A 17262-nucleotide genomic window follows, 5' to 3' on the forward strand; every position below is an offset into this window, starting at 1 on the left:
CATACGCGGAAGCAAAACAGGGACACGTTTTTCCGGACGTTCACGGTATATTTTAATCATTTTAGAAAAAACACAGCGGGGCTGAGGATGTGTGCTGCTCCTACAGACGACCTGGTCAAGCAGTGGGAGAGGTCAGAGAGATATTCATTCATTCATTCATTCATTCATTCATTCATTCATTTAGAGCTGACACAGAAATCACAGCACGGTCCAACAGTGGGACCTCATTATCTGTCAGAGTTTCTCTGAACAGTGCAGCTATTTTAATCTCTTTCCTGTGGCAGGATGTTTCTGAAAAAGCAAACAAATAGAAGTAAGAGCTCTGTGGTTTTCTAGTAGCTGCTGCTGCTGATTCTTTTTGTCATGGTCGAACCGCTGTGCTGAGACAGAGGTCATTGATTAGTGTTAACACCAAACACTCATCAGCTATTGATCTGAGTGTGTGATGACATCAGTCAGTATTATGAAGTACAGACCACAGACCGTGTAAACCCAAACATACACACTGATCATGGCTGTGCACATTGAGTTTATCTGTAGTTTGCAAAGAGATGATTTGTAGGGAACCAGAATCAGTAGCAGTCAATCTTTACAACTTCCACGTATCATCATGAAATAAATATAAAAAAAAGAAGAAAAAAAAAAAGAAAATTGAATGAATGAAACGACCAGTGCTGCAGTCTACAAGTTGCTCTATAAAATCTTATAGATACTTTGAACCCAGGTTTGCACTTTGACCTTTAAGCAACCACCAAGATCTATATTGCTTCGATTTTATATCAGAAGCCCAAAGGAGTCAGGACCTCAGGAGGATCCGTAAGAATTATGAGAGCCTTCTGAAAATAAAGTTATGATGGCCTTAAGTGAAATTTCTTTTTTTATTGCATATTATTTGATAAAAGTGAGATTAGAGGTAAATCCATGCATTTAAAAATGTGTCATCAGTTCTAATTAGGGTCCTCGGCCTGAGCAGAGGGCACCTTCTAGCAGGGCTACTGTTCCTCGTTTTCTTTGTTGCCACATGAACACAGAGGTGAACACCTGATCAAAATTTTAAGGCTAGTTAAAAACTGCTCGAATTAACATTTTGCACTGTTAGATCTGTAGAAGATTGAAGGTCGAGTTTCAAAATACAAAAAGAAGAAATGGGAGTAAGAAAAAAAATCAAAAGTCTTCGACAGCAGCCTTTAAAAGAAAAAAAATCTGCACAAAAATTTAGATTCAACATTTTCTGTCAGGTATTCACTCTGTCTCTGAGGAGAAAAAGTTTTATCATGGCAGTCCTTATGGTTTCAACGTTACTGACATGACCAGGAGATCCCACTGGAGATGTTTTCACGGCGGCACAGCCATCATGATCTGGGTCTTTTTCCTTCAATGGACCAATGGAGCTTCAGGTTGGTCAGGGGCGTCAAATGGCGGCTGGCTCTGTGGAGATGTTGCAGGGGGCCTCCTTCATGACTGAGGGCCCAGGTCTGTGTGGTAATGACTGGGTTTTTCAACAGGACAACGCTGCAGGTCACAATGGGCGCCTGACAAAGGACTTCTTCCAGAGTAATCAGCTCACTCTTTGGACCATCCTGATGTTTCCCTGATCTAAATCACTCTGACAACATTTGTGGATGGATGGAGTTTAGATCAGCTGATGAACTGCCTATTTCTGTTTAGTTGTTGTTTTTAATGAACTGCTTACTCAGATTGTTTTTTGTTTGTCTCATTCCCATTTCTTCTCTTTTGCATTTTGAAGCTTGACATGAAACCAAAGTTCCAACTGTGCACAATATAAAATTTGTCCAGTTTTTCAACTGGTCTTAAAATTTTAATCAGGTGTTTATTTGCACAGCGACATGTGCACACACGTAAGCTACCTTTCTGCAGACCAGTTAAATCAGATCAAGTATCTCAGGCTTCAAACCTGTGTGAAACTCATTGACGCATACAGACATCATTGTGTATCTGCATTTTCAATAGTTTACTTTCCGCAAAAGTCTGAAAGAAAGACGCCTTAAATCTTGCGCCTTGATTTTTAAAAATGACAACAATATTTCTGATGTTTGGCTGTTGTGTTGTTAAATTTATTATTTTTTAATTTTGTGTTAGCTTTTTGGTACATGCAGATGCCTTTGAGCTACATGTCAACATCTTGAAAGACAGTGGGCATTGTTCTGGCATCAATATTCAGTGTGACTCAGCCTAAACAGATTGATGACCCCCTGTACAGAGTAACATGAGTTGTGAACATAATTTTATCACTAAATTCTTTGTTGTATTGTATGCTAATAAAAACGCAGCCAACCAAAATCACTAACCACTTTTTTTATCTTGGATTGATCGATTCAAAACAAAATCATAGCAGCAGGAAAAAGGTTTAGCAGACGTCTGAATTTCTTTCTTTGTAAAAAATAAGTAAGCATGTTGGTGAAAACAGCTGCCAAAGTTGTTTCAGCATCAGTCCCCTCCTTTTGGCCTGCTGCGGCTCTGTTGTTACAGTCACCATTGTGCTCTCTGTGCAGTGAGCAGGCCCGTCTCAGGCAGCAGGTGGTGGAGGAGGACACGGAGGACTGGCAGAGGAGTCCAGACTTTTCAGGCCTGGAGCGAGTCGGTGGAGTGGACCTGTCCTTCATCAAAGGGGACGACGTGAACGCCTGCGCTCAGCTCGTGGTGCTCAGCTACCCCGACCTGGAGGTGAGCTGTCCCCTCACTCATTGGAGCCTGTTGTCCAACCAAACCAAGAGCTCTGCTGACCTCTAGTGGTGTCAGGGTGGAACTGCAGCTGTAGTGATGGGAGTCTGGTGTGGCAGTGCACCTCCACTTACATAAGACGGTGATTCTTTTCCAGAAAAATCATCATCATGACACAGATCAGAGATATCATCACAGATCACAAAAACATGAAATGATGCATAGTGCCTCTTTGTTTTCATATATTATCTTTTTATAACTCCTGAAATCTTGAAGCACAGAACTCAATATCTTCTGCTTGTGGAGCCATTACAAATGTTTCACACTCACTTTTAAGTGTTTGACTACAACCTCTTTGTGATTTATTCCTTCATAACAAAACAGATATGTCATATTTGTTTCTACTCCATGTTCTGCCTTAGCTTTTATGAACTTCCTGCTTAACAGACCCCATACAACTCTCCCATTAAGCTGCTAAGTGCTCCCCTCTGTGCACCAGAGAGTCGCCAACTTTGTTTTTGTGTTTTAACTGTTGTGCTGGTTACAAACAGACTGTGTATCAGAGCTTTGTTAGCTTTAAGCTGCTGCCTGCTGCTGCTGAATACTGAGATCAGTGAGACTTAATCAAGTTGTTTAATTATGGCAGTAAATCCAAAGCAAATAGCTCAGAGTTTCAAAAAGGCTCTGAAGAGTCGAGGGGGACTGCAGAGCTGTGTGTCTGTGCATGTTCGCCTCTATCAGAGACATCTCTGTCATTTATCTGTTTGGATCTGTTGAGCAACAGAAGATTTGGGTTTTGGCATTCTGAATTTCAAAGGAGATTTTTTTTTCAGTTCTAATGCTGATGCCTTTGTTTGAGGCTGTTTGGTGATGCAGTGGTTAGGGCTGTTGTCTTTAAAGTAAGAGGATTCTTTCTGTGTGGGGTTTATACAGTAGAGAAAATAAGTATTGAATGGTCAACTTTTTTTTCATCACTTGAAATCTGTCAGTAATTATTACTTGAACTTCCAATTAGTGCAAACCAACATCAGCTGGGCTAGAGCAAATTGATGGTCCTGTAAAAAAGATCATTTTTTCACCAAGTAGTTAAATACCACACACCTCATGATGGGTAAAGGCAAAGAGCACTCTGAAGACATTCACAACCTGATTGTTGCTCAGCATCAGAATGGAACTGGTTACAGGCTTATATCAAAGCACCTGAATATTCCAGTCAGCACCGTTGGGGCCATTATTCACAAGTGGAAGAAGCACCACCTCACCATCAACAGGCCACGCACAGGAGCTCCTTGAAGATTTCTGACCAGGGAGTCAGAAAGATAGTCAGAAGAGGACTCAACGAGCCAAGGACGACCCTGAAAGTGCTCCAGAAAGACTTGGAGGCAGCAGGTACAATTGTTACAGAGAAAACAAAAGACAATGCACTCCACCGCCATGGCCTCTATGGACGCTCAGCCTGCAAGACTACATTCCTCAAGAAAAGGCATGTTGAAGCTGGTTTAAAGTTTGCTGAACAGCATCTTGACAAGCCTGTAGAATACTGGGAGAATGTTGTCTGCTCAGATGAGACCAAAATTGAACTTTTGGGCTGTCATACTACATACCATGTTTGGAGGAGAAATGGCACATCACCCAAAAAACACTACACCAACAGTGAAGTTTGGAGGTGGAAACATCATGGCATGGGGTTGTTTCTCATCTCATGGTGTTGGCAAACTTCATATAAATGTCGGAGCAATGAATGGAGCCATGTATGGGGAAATTCTTGATCTGAATCTGCTGCCATCCACCAGGATGATGAAGATGAGACGTGGCTGGACCTTGCAGCAGGACAACGATCCAAAGCACACAGCAAAGTTGACCCTCAAATGGTTTCAAAAAAAGAAAATCAATCTGTTAGAATGGCCTAGTCAATCACCTGACTTAAATCCAATTGAACATTTGTGGAAAGAACTAAAGAAAAGGGTTCACCAGAGGGCACCAAAGAATATTCCAGATTTAAAGACAATCTGTGCAGAGGAATGGGCCAAAATCACACCTGAGCAGTGTGAGCCATTAGTTCAAACACACAAGAAGCTTCTGGAAGCTGTCATTGCAAACAAAAGCTTCTCCACTAAGTATAAGATGAGTCTCAGTTAGCGTGTTCAATACTTTTTTCTTGTGTTATCATACTTAATTCCTCATAATCATTATTTATGGACCTAAATGTCATGATTTCTTTTCATGTGTGGATTATTTGAGTTAATACCATTGTCCGGTAGAAATTTTGTTTGAATTGCATCTTTGGAAATAAGTGTGATAAGGAAAAAGTTTAACGTTCAATACTTATTTTGCCCTCTGTGTGTTCTTTCTGTGCATGTGTGTGTTTTCTAGCAGACAAAAACATGTGATTTAATTTGAAAGCTGTGTTACCTTGATGTAGAACAGCTTCCACCTGTTAACACAGCAGGTAACCTGAGCAGCTTATTCAGACCATGTTTAAATTAACAGATGTTTCACTTTGTACCCGATGAAGGTTGTTAGTCATCATTTTGGACAGATTGTGTGGGTTACTGGAGAGGACCAGTTAGTCAGGATAGAGTACTTGAACCCAGACTGCTCCTGCCTGTGTCCAAATGGAGGCAGAGTCTGCAGAGTCCAAAGGCACACAGGTGTAGATAGACACATGTGGATTGACATCAGTTTGAGCTCAGCTCAGACAGAGTTAAAATACTTAAAAGATGAAAACTAACCATTATTTTGTCCCCATCCTCGTCCAGGTGCTGTATGAAGACAGTCAGATGGTCACGCTCACAGCTCCGTACATCGCTGGATTCCTGGCCTTCAGAGAAACGCCTTTCCTCCTGGAGGCTCTGCAGCGGCTGAAGATGAACAGTCCTGAGCTTCTTCCTCAGGTCAGCTTCTCAAAGACACACATTACATCTGGAGTATGTTTCTTTCTCATTAGAGCAGCACTGAGCATACGATCTGAATGTGCCAGATGAGGATCAGACTACACTAATCACAGTAACACAGACAGAAGACACTTTGCTCCCTCAGATCACTCTGGTGATGGAAAAAAAGCAAATAATAAATCTCTGTGCCCCTCTCCATCAGTCAGTTGCTCCTATTGGACAGTTACTGGCAATTTAAAGGTGAAGTGTTTTCTTTTATGTTACTCAGTGGAGGATTTGACTTGTCAGTCAGTCAATCCACTGTAAAAACCAAGATTATATCTGACCATTGAGTTTACTTTTGCTGCACCAACCTTTCACATCTTGATCACCGTTTATATGTACAAAAACAACATTGATTCCATCAGATGCCCAATGTGATATGCCAAAATATACCTCCAATCTAGACTATGCCCATAAAGTGAATATGTAATGGGAATTCCATGCACCATTTATTTGTATTCAGTTGATATTAATTTAAATGTACTTCAGGTGGTGTTTAAAATGTCAGTCCTGACATTAAAGGGTAATTGCTGCTTGCTGTTTAGGCTACTAAGAATAGTAGCCCAAAATGAAGTAACTGACCTCTATCCAAACTAATTTGATGCTTGTGTTTAAGATAACTTTCTACCGGATACAACGCCATGAGGCAGATCTAAAAACCTAAATTAAATAACATTTTAAAATACAGCTTGGTCTAATATCCACAGCGTTGCCTCCTCACTCATGGTTACAAACGCCGTCACAACAAAAATCAGCTCTAATTTCATAACTTTAGTAACTGTGAGTGAGGAGGGAAGGCAGTAGATATGAGACCCTGCTGTACATTTAAATGTCATTCTTCAGGGGGCACGGACTGTCTGAGCCCTACGGCACTGACTGGTGATCTGTGCTCCAGGGCACTGACTGGTGGTCTGTGCTCCATAGGGTGGGGTCTTGTACCTGCTGACTTTTGCAGTGTCAGTATGGTTAATATATTTATAAATGGAAGTTTGACTGGACTATCGTGCTATTTGGGCCAATTTTGAAAACGTAAAATGATATGTTTATTTGTTTATTTTTGACGCAGACTACCAGTCCACACCACATAAAGCATAGACAGCCATGAGGAGCACAGTCCCCCAGTCATGTGGAGCACAGACAACCTGTGCTACTGCTGCATGTCCAGAAGTACAGCAGGTTCTCAAATCGGCTGAGTCCCCCTCCTCACTCACGGTTCCAAAACAGTCATAAACTAATGATTTTAAGTTGTGCTTACTTAAACAGTAACAAAAGTTAAATCTACTCAGAAATCATCAGTTTCAACACTGGAAACTCAGACATTTGAGTAAAATGAGCTTACCAACAAATTTTAAGTTTTCAGCTTTATCCAATTGATAATATGAACTTTGGCGTTTACAGTGTAGCACTACTAGCAGCCCGGTGCTACGACTAGCTGTAGGCTAACGTAACAACAGGCAAACTGTAAGTTCATACAGTAGTTTGGTAACCGTCCATACATAGCTCTGAAAGCCTGAGATGTATTGTTAATGTGTAACGTTGGTGAATCCTGGTTATGTCCTGCCAGTCATCTACCAATCAGAGCTAACGTAACATCACTCTTCATTTTATTGATAGACTCTCAAGTTTGAACAGACCACTGCAGAATAACTGCTGACTGTGGGTTGGAATCTTAAAAAGTCTTAAACTTGACTTGCTGAAACCTGCAGATACTGTAGAGAGGAGGGTGGTCTCCCCGGGTTAGAAGGGTCGAAAACACGACTCAAAACAGCTCATTGCCGTCACACTGCACGTATATTGTTTATTGTTTGCAGGAGAGATCAGACATTCTTCAAGTGATCTTCTAAGCACACGTTTGTGAGGGTAAAACAAAAAGTCAAACAGCATGTCGATCCCGGGAAAACTCCTCGAAGTGTGTGTGTTATGTCGTTACGTCTGTATACATCACCATGGTAACCCAAAAGCATTCAAAGACACACTACACAGAGAGGCAATCATTACAATACTCTTTGTAAAGATGAACAAATCTTGAAAATCAATTTCTTGTTTGTGTTCTCTTTTTAATGCTTTGACAAAAATTTTAAGTCTTTTTCCTGCATCCATAGTGCTTTTTGTCAAAGTAGTCTCATTGAAGATATCTGAAGAAATCTTGATTCTCCTGATTAAATCTTTCTTTAAGTTGCTGAAAGCTACTCAGACCTTTGCTGGAGGATGTTATACAACGTGAGGTTTTGACCTTCTTTATCCGGTTTTTAAATCTGCTGCGAAAAAAAACTTTTTGCAAACACTCCTTTGAGTCTTGGTACTGTGTGAATGTGTGATGAATCAAACTGAGGCTGATAAATTTACTCATTCATTAATTAACTTACATTTACAAACCCAAAAGCTGAATGAGTGGACATTTTGGACTCAGTGAGTGAGATGAAGATTATTGTGTAAGGGTTTTAAACCTTCATTAAAAAAATCTGAGTAATTTCAGCTCATGTGGCAAAGCTCCGATGCTTCATCCTCACCCACTCACTTCTGTTTCTCACAGCCCACACGCCTCCCCCACTCCCTCCCACTCCATCTCTCACACCATGCACATGTGCACGCAGACACAAACGCACACACACACTGAATTTTACTGGCACTGACATTTAACCCTGAACAGATGCAGTCACTGCTCCCTTTATCTGCAACCTTTAAAGTGAGTTATTCCCGGTCACTTATAATTCAGAGCTGAAATATATCTGCAGAGTCACCTTTGGCATCAAGATTTCAAAGCTGTGCTCGAGCTGGAGGAGTTACAATATCAGTCCGAGCAGCTTGTCTCTTTGTAACTTGAACTGCTGATTCTCAGGATGAAGACATTCTGTTATTTCTCTCCGGATGTCTGACAGCCCGTATCAAACATTTGAAGACAAAAACCAGAGAAATCAGGCTTTGAGCATGCTCTATCAATTACAATAAATGTAACCTGGTTCTCTGAAGACAACAGACATAACTCATCTCACCTGGTCACTCAGGCTGTGACACATGGAACATCTGCTTATGAAACAAAGATAGGAAAAAAAAGGACTCAGATATTTTGCACTTTATGCAATGTTACACCCAAACCTTGATGTGCAGATACATTTCAGGTCTTTTGTGACATTATTCAATCAAAACAAACATTACCTGATTAAAAACCCCTGTGAGGACTTTTTAAGTGATCTTGAAATAGTCTCACTTTCATACATTTGCGTATTCATTGTCCAAAGTTAAGCAGTGAGAAAAAAGATCCACCTTTTTTTTTGAAGAAAAGCATAATTTTTTTATTGATGGTGGACACTGGAGCTGGACTGTCAAAAGGAAAAGGGAAGAGAGCAAAAGAAAGCTTAACAGGAGAGTGATAGAGAACGGGCTAAAGCACGGGTTAAAGGAACCGTGCTGGAATGGCACACACACTGTCATGATAACATGACCCCTAACAAGGCGTCTGTTTTAAAAAGTGAATGGAAATTGGATCTTCTTTGAAACATTACATTTCTTTGTTCAAGATGACTTTTTAATGGAAACAACGTGACGAGGTAAGGTATTCATTAACAGTTACGTAGAGTTATAGTTTCAAATGTGACAACAAGCAAACTTTGTACATTTGTTCTGTAGTTTCGTAGCCAGCTGTATGTGGCACTACTGACAGCTCGGTACTTTGAGACGATAATCCATAAAGTAAGAAAATCTGGTTCATGTCCTATCAGAGCTCATCTACCAACTCCAGCCTCACCAATCAGAGCTAATGTAACCTCACTCTTCATTTTATTGATAGACTCTCAAGTTTGAACAGATCACTGCAGAATAACTGTCATTTTTTACTTTAGCCCATGCTTTAGCCTGTAGAATAGAATAGAATAGAAAATACTTTATTTATCCCCGAGGGGAAATTCAGGAATCACAGCAGCATTTAAGAAAACAAAAGTAAGAAAGTGTATAGAAAGTGCAAAAAGGTCCATAAGAAAATAGATGACGACATCCCGTCCACCACTCTCCAGCCCAGCCAGTCTCCACCTCCACAGGGTCCAGGACTGAGCCTCCCCAGCAGTCTGTTTAGTCTCTGTCTCTTGGATCCTGTCTGCTCACAGCAGGCGAAGCTCCTCCAATGTGGCGCCAGCGTCCGATGTCAACTCCGTCAGTCTCGTCCATGAACAGCACGATGCCGCTGGGTTAGCACAGCTAGCTCGTCCATCCCCCGGAGCGAGATCCCACGTTCCCAACAACGATGGATGGAAGGACAGGTCCACGTCGTCACCTCCCAGCTCACATCCAAGAACCAGCACGTCGTCCTCACCTCTTCCTCCTCAGCTCGAGGGAAATCATCAAGCCCTACACTAGTTAGCATTGACATGCTACAGGCTGCTAACAGCTAATTTCGCATGTGAACAATGCAGCCATGGTTACATGTAGGATCTCCAGACAAACACAGGAGAAAAGTAGTAAAAAATATCGCCGAAGCTACAAAAAGTTTGGTGTCCATGACCAACAATGAACCATACAAAGTGATGACCCACTCCAAATACAAAGATTACAAAAAAGAGATGAAAAAATTACAAGAAACGGACAAAGACAAGAGAGCTGCTGCAACAGGCAGCTACTTGGGCAGCGCCTAGCAACGGAAAAAGCAACCCGTGTAGCCCGTGTTTTAGCTTTTAGCTCTTGCTCTGTCTCTCTCCTGTTTATCTATCTTCTGCTCGCCTGTCCTCTTTCTGTCTGATAGTTAGGCTCCAGTGTCCACCACCACTACAAAATTAAACACAGAAATCATTTTCAGCAAAGAAAAATCACAGATTTCTCTTCTCAGTACTAAACTTTGTCAGCCCATGCAGTGTTGTCATTGAGACTTATACTCGCCGGCCACTTTATTGGGTACACCTTCCTAGTACCAGGTTGGACCCCCTTTTGCCGTCAGAACTGCCTTAATCGTTTGTGGCATAGATTCATCAAGGAACTGGAAACATTTCTCAGAGAGTTTGGTCCATATTGACATGATAGCATCACACAGTTGCTGCAGATTTGTCGGCTGAACATCCATGATGAGAATCTCCGTTCCACCACATCCCAAAGCTGCTCTATTGGATTGAGATCTGGGGACTGTGGAGGACATTTGAGTACAGGGAACTCATTGTCATGTTGAAGAAACCAGTCTGAGATGATTCCAGCTTTATGACATGGATCGTTATCCTGCTGGAAGTAGCATCAGAAGACGGGTACACTGTGCTCATAAAGGGATGGACATGGTCAGCAACAATACTCAGGTAGGCTGTGGACTTTAAACCATGCTCAGTTGGTACTAAGGGGCCCAAAGTGAGCCAAGAAAATATCCCCCACACCACCGGCCACTTTATTAGGCACACCTGTCCAACTGCTCGTTAATGCAAATTTCTAATCAGCCAATCACATGGCAGCAACTCAGTGCATTTAGGGACGTAGACATGGTTGAGATAATCTGCTGCAGTTCAAACCGAGCATCAGAATGAGGAAGAAAGGTGATTTTAACCAAACTCTCTGAGGAATGTTTCCAGTAGGAAAGCTTTGAACATGGAAGGATTAAGGCAGTTCTGAAGGCATAAGGGGGTCCAACCCTGTACTAGCAAGGTGTACCTTACAAAGTGGACGGTGAGTGTATCTAGAAGTGAGACTTTTTCAAGACCACTTAGAAAGTCCTCACAGTCCCTTTAAGTTTGATCATATCTAATTTTAACGATCTTTATCTTTCAAATTGTGTAAAATGTTGATACAAACAGATTTTCATTGTTTAGAAAGAAACTAGACCCAGTAATAGTTGAAAACAAAAGTTAAAATTGAACATTTTTATTGCTTTATGAAAAGTATGTGCTAGTTTGAATTTTGGTGCAAGAAACAGATTGGTTGAAAGATGGAAAACACAGGAGAAGTTGTGTGATACTGATTAAAAACCTTGAAGAAAAACTCCCAACTGATCAGAGTTATTTTAAAAAGGTAAGTTACATGACTGCTCATAGATTAGGTGAACATTTCAAGAAAAATCTTCCTCTGTGTAAAACTGAAAAGAATTCAAGGTTTTATTTTCCATAGTACCTCATATTATTAAAAGACTCAGAGAATCTGAAGAAGTCTCTGTATGGAAGCAACAAAGCTCAAAATCAATCCTAGATGATGGTTTTATCACTCTTCATCAAATAACAGTCATGACTCTGTTGTGGAAATGATGGGTTTTAAATCACATTCAAAAACCACAGTCAATGAAAACAAATCATGTACAGTGGACATGATACAGAAAAGTTGGTGTTCTCTCTGGGTGGAGTTTGTTTGTGATGGACTGAGGTCAAGTCAAAAGCTGTCCAGTGGTCTACAGATTCAGCCTGACATTCAGGCAAAAATGAGACAAAATTTAACTTTCAAATCTTGGCCTGAGTATCAGTGCCTGAAGGTAGCCCTGCAGCTTCAGTCTAACTTTAAGCATTTTTATGTTTGAGAGATTAACAGTGATAACGTTATGCGTCACTGTGCTATGATTTCTGGGATAAATAATGTCATTTCTTAAAGAAACAGTGCAGGCGTAAATGAATCCCTGATGTGTTTGTGCTGTGCTCTCAACAGGTGGTGTTTGTGGACGGGAACGGTCTCTTCCACTACAGAGGTAAATGCAGCTCTGCCCACTCATGTTAGTTTTTCCATTTAACAATTATAAAAACACACAGCAAACATAAAAAACACTGAAAGGTTTTCAAGTGTAGCCAAAAAAAAAACAGCGACTGTGACAGAAAGCAGCTTCACAGTCAGAGGTTTAGAGAGTGCAGAGATTTGTTTGCTAAATATTATCAAAGATACATGGCTTTGATACTGAATGATGAATTAACATAAAGCCTGTTAAGTGCAGGGAGGTTTTGGGGGGATTTGAAGAATGAAACTGACTTTGAAGACCTGTTTTATCTGTCAGGCTGACAGAGGCACAGTCGCTTTTTGTCTTGGGGATTTTGGGCTTTACAGGCAAAAAATAAACTTTAAGTATTGCCTGTTAGAGTTCAGCCCGTCAATACTCAATCAATCAAAACTGCAAGAAGGAACAAAAGCTGCGTTTCCACCAAGCAGACAGGTTCGGTTCATCTTGGTATGGCATGCATCTTGTGGCGTTTCCACTGACTTACCCCGAGACAGATCCCCGAAAACAGGGGCGAGCTGACCCACTTTTTGGGACCCTTTCGCATGGGTGTGAGACTGAACCGATCCGCTTTCGGAAGGTGGAGCTGCAAAATTGCAGACCAGTGATTGGTCAAAGGAATCGTCACTTTATTAGCTGGGTAAGCTGCGACGGCATCACACTATTGTTTAACAGCTGCAGCTTTCGGCATCCAGCTTACACGCTGCCCACCACGAGAGGGCACAGTTTGCTGTGGAAACGCAAACGGGATCAGGCTTAACTGTACCAAACTGAGCCAAACCGTACTGAACCGACCCAGACTACTTGTTGGAAACGCGGCTAAAGACTCCATTTTTGAAGAACTCCCGAGCCAAAAACAGAACTGTAAAGCTTTAGACAAAGTCGCTTTCATTTATCAATATGAGTATGTGAACAAAAACTGTGTGTACACTCCAATCCCAAGCCAGGCCTCAGTTTGTGTCCACTAGTTTCATGTCAGAGGAGCCCAGTGCTACAAAGTAAAACTCTCTGGAGGAGAATTTGTGGATCCTATTAGTGCAGTGTATTTTGGGACATAAACAGAGATTCAGAAATTAGTAGGCCCTTCTAGGTAGTTAAATGAATTGTTAAATACAAGGGATGTCCTGATACAGATTTTTTTACTTCCAGTCTGATTTGATTTTTTGATTTTGTGCTGATCCAATACTGATGGTTAGTGATTACATTGTAAATGAGGAATCACATTTGTTGTCTTAAAGTGAGCCCTGTTGGTACTAGAGGTGTCCCAGTCCGATATTAATATCGGATATCGGTCCGATATTAGCAAAAAAACAAATATCGGAATTGTATCAGAATGCATCTAAAATCTCCGATATCAGCATTCCATTCCAGACTCCGCTCCTGCTGTTTTTATTTGTTATATTTAGGTTATTTTCTGGGTCTTCTAATTTATTCATTATTTTATTCAATTACTAGTATTTTTTATGTTTAATGTTAAAATTTCTGTTACCCATTGGTTGATAATAGGGGGTCAGTTTTTTCTCATACCTACTGTTGCTGACTACTGTTCTTTGTTTGAATAATATCACTTAATCAAGCCTTTTCTGACATGACAGACATACTACAGAATAAGTAATAAAAGTATGCATGTTTAATGCTGATATCATATCAGATTAATAATGGTATCGGCCAATACTCAATGCTGCAGTATCGGTATCGTATCGGAAGTGAAAATGTAATATCGGGACATCCCTAGTTGGTACTTCCTTGAGGAACACTCACTTCACAAATGTTGCAAGACACTGTTTTACTATAATTGCTTTCCAAAGAGAAGTAGTCCCACACAGTGGATATGTTTGTAACGTGGTTTGGTTTACAGCAGCCATAAAGCGTGACGGTGCTGAAAACACGTGAAAAATGGATCAGTCCTGATCACGTAATGAAATTCAGTATTATCTGATCCTCCTAAAACTACCATATTAGGCGCCGATACTGATCAGTGTATCAGTTTGGGACATCCCTATTCAATAAATCCCTTACAGAGCTGTTAGTTGATTTCTTTGCCACTTTTTGGCCGCCAGACAACAAAACTTTATTTTTTTCTGACTCTGAAGTTACAAGAATTTTTTAAAAATTTTTTACCTCTATTTTGTTTTGCTCCAAGTCATAAATTGTTTGGCCTGCCGAACTGTAAATAAATAGTGGCGTGATTTTAGAATGACAAATGTTTTTAGCCACCACATTCATCAACAGCTGACCAGGTGTACGCCACTACTGACCAAGATACAGATGTTAAATGGATTATATGGAGTTTTTTGCTGGTTTTCGCACCACATGTATAAATAAGGGCTGATATATCTTTAAGTTATTGTAATGGTGCGGAATATGACATAACTTAAAGCTAACATGTCTAAATGGTTAGTATCTGAAAGTTTGGCAAACTGTCCCGCAGACAGTGAATTTTCCAGGATGAACATTTGACATCCTGAAGCAGCATGCTAAGTGTTTTCTGTCCTTGTTTCCTTCTGGTTTTCACATCCTGGCTGATTGGATCGTGCAGAGTTTGGCCTGGCATGTCATCTGGGAGTGCTGTCAGGGCTGCCCTGTGTGGGCGTAGCAAAGAACCTGCTGCAGGTGCAGGGTGTGAACAAGAGTGAAGAACACCTGTCACAGGTAAGACTCACATTTTTCCTCACTTCTAAAATGTTCACGTCTTTTTTTTTGGTTTCCCGGTTGTGCCGTCACACTCTGTCACTCTTGGGCTGAGCTTCCCGAACACATTAGAGTAAAAAAGATGTTTAACATGAAACATTCATGTGCTGTGCTGTCGTTGCTGTGTACAGACGTAGCTTCTGTTAAAGAGCTGCTGACTTCAACCAGAGTGGAGGATGAATTATTTAAGATGAGCTATCAAAGTGTGATCACCTTTTCTGTTGTGTTTATTACTCACTGCTTTTTAAAAGAAGTACAGAAATGTCAGAGAGAGAACAAGCAAAGGGCAAACTCCTGAATTACTTTCGAATGGGTGTATGCTTCACACTGACCCATTTATTCCTGAGTGTGTGAGTGTGTAGGTGTGAATGTGTGTGCTCTGTTTTTGACAGTGTGACTTTTACTTCAAGCCAAGGCCTCCTTGTGTAACTAATACTAATGTGAGTTTCAGAATATAAATCAAGACGGAAAAAAGAAACACCCATTGGTCAAAGTATAACTGCAGGACAGAAGAAAAAGAGATTCGATGAATATGCAAATGTTCAATTTGTTTGGAACGGAGCCTCAGTGACCTGCTTAGATATGAATTCTGGGAACAAGCTGAGGTCAGATCTCCCTGATGAACAGATGTCTAGCTCCTGGCTGGTAGAAGAGGATTTTGAGAAACAGAGACAAATAAGAAGTCAGTACATCCTCTATGATGTTTGATTTCTTTTGGGGACTTTTCTTTCTTTCTTTTTGGGTTGACAAATAATCTACATGTTGGCTTTATAAAATGATGTACACAGCATCAGACGAGTGAGGACAGAACTTTGAGAGCTCCCTCTAGTGGATGCAGTGTTGATTGGTCAGTTTCATGAGTTGATTATTGTTTGATGGTCAAAGATGAAAATTCTGAGTTCAACAAATTCATCTTCCCCACACAGAACCTAGACAGTTGCTCCAGTTTGGCATGCACCTCCCGCCAAGCACAGGTGGAATATGCACAGTGCATGTACATGTGAACATACTGTTACTGGCCACTGTTTAAAATAAACTTGCTAGTACTGAGTTAGACCCCTTTTTCCCTTCTAAACTTCAGAACAATTGGTACTAAGGGGCCCCAAGTGAGCCAAGAAAATATCCCCCACACCATTACACCAGCAGCAGCAGCCTGAACCTTTGATACAAGGCAGGATGGATCCATGCTTTCATGTTGTTGACGCCAAATTCTGACCCTACCATCTGAATGTGGAGCAGAAATCCAGACTCATCAGACCAGGCAACGTTTTTCCAATCTTCTATTGTCCAGTTTTGGTGTTGCTGTGTGAATTGTAGCCTCAGTTTCCTGTTCTTAGCTGACAGGAGGGTCACCTGGTGTGGTCTTCTGCTGCTGTAGCCCATCTGCCTCAAGGTTGGACGTGTTGTGTGTTCAGAGATGCTCTTCTGCAGACCTCGGTTGTAACCAGTGGTTATTTGAGTTACTGTTGTCTTTCTATCAGCTCCAACCACTCTGTCCATTCTCCTCTGACCTCTGGCATCTACAAGACATTTTAGCCCACAGAACTGCTGCTCACTGGATATTTTCTCTTTTTTGGGACCATTTTCTGTAAACCCTAGAGATGGTTGTGGGTTAAAATCCCAGGAGGAGTTCAAAGTCGGTTAAATCACCTTTCTTCAGCTTGAACTTCAGCAGCTTGTCTTCATCATGTTTACATGACTAAAGCTGTGTTCCCACCAAGCACTCTGGTTGGGTTCAGTACGGTTTGGGACAGTTTGGTACAGTTAAACCTGATCCCGTTTGCGTTTCCACAGCAAAACTGTGCCCTCACGTGGTAGGTGTGTATGCCGGATGCCAAAAGCCGCAGCTGTTGAACAATGGCTAGATGCAGCGGGACACAGTTTACCCCACTAATAAATCAAACGAAGAAGAAAAACGTGACACAGTAAACAAAGAGCACAGATGGAGGACATTCAGCATTTTATCCTCTTTGTGATTGGTATGTGGCTCTTTGATACAAAGTGCAATCAAGTTTTGTTTCAGAGAAGGCTGTGTGCCGCCAAGAGAAATACAGCCGCTGCCGCACGGTAAGTGATGATTCTTTTGACCAATAAACGGTCTGCAGTGTTGTAGCTCCACCTTGCGAGAGCAGATCAGTTCAGTCTGGCACCCATAAGAAAGGGTCCCAAAAAGTGGGACCGCTCACCTCGGTTATTTGGGGATCTGACCCGGGATAAGTCAGTGGAAACGCCACAAAATGCTAGCGTGCCGAGACGAACTGAACCGGTCTGCTTGGTGGAAATGCGGCTTAAATGGAC

General features: G+C 41.3%; 1 protein-coding gene across 1 annotated transcript in view; it reads left to right on the plus strand.

Annotated features, from left to right (window-relative positions):
* The window catches only part of LOC141787140 (endonuclease V-like), a 157544-nt gene continuing 140282 nt past the window's right edge, over positions 1-17262 (plus strand). Inside the window, exons 1-5 of the mRNA XM_074665422.1 lie at positions 1-131; positions 2514-2685; positions 5442-5576; positions 12213-12252; positions 14813-14925. Of these exons, the coding sequence (XP_074521523.1) occupies positions 88-131; positions 2514-2685; positions 5442-5576; positions 12213-12252; positions 14813-14925 (504 nt within the window). The 5' untranslated portion in view covers positions 1-87. The remainder of the gene's footprint in view (positions 132-2513; positions 2686-5441; positions 5577-12212; positions 12253-14812; positions 14926-17262) is intronic.

This window comes from Halichoeres trimaculatus, unplaced genomic scaffold (genome assembly GCF_033239565.1).
Source record: "Halichoeres trimaculatus isolate MK-OKI-2021-1 unplaced genomic scaffold, fHalTri1.1 fHalTri1_scaffold_2, whole genome shotgun sequence".
In the NCBI taxonomy this organism is placed as follows: domain Eukaryota; kingdom Metazoa; phylum Chordata; class Actinopteri; order Labriformes; family Labridae; genus Halichoeres; species Halichoeres trimaculatus.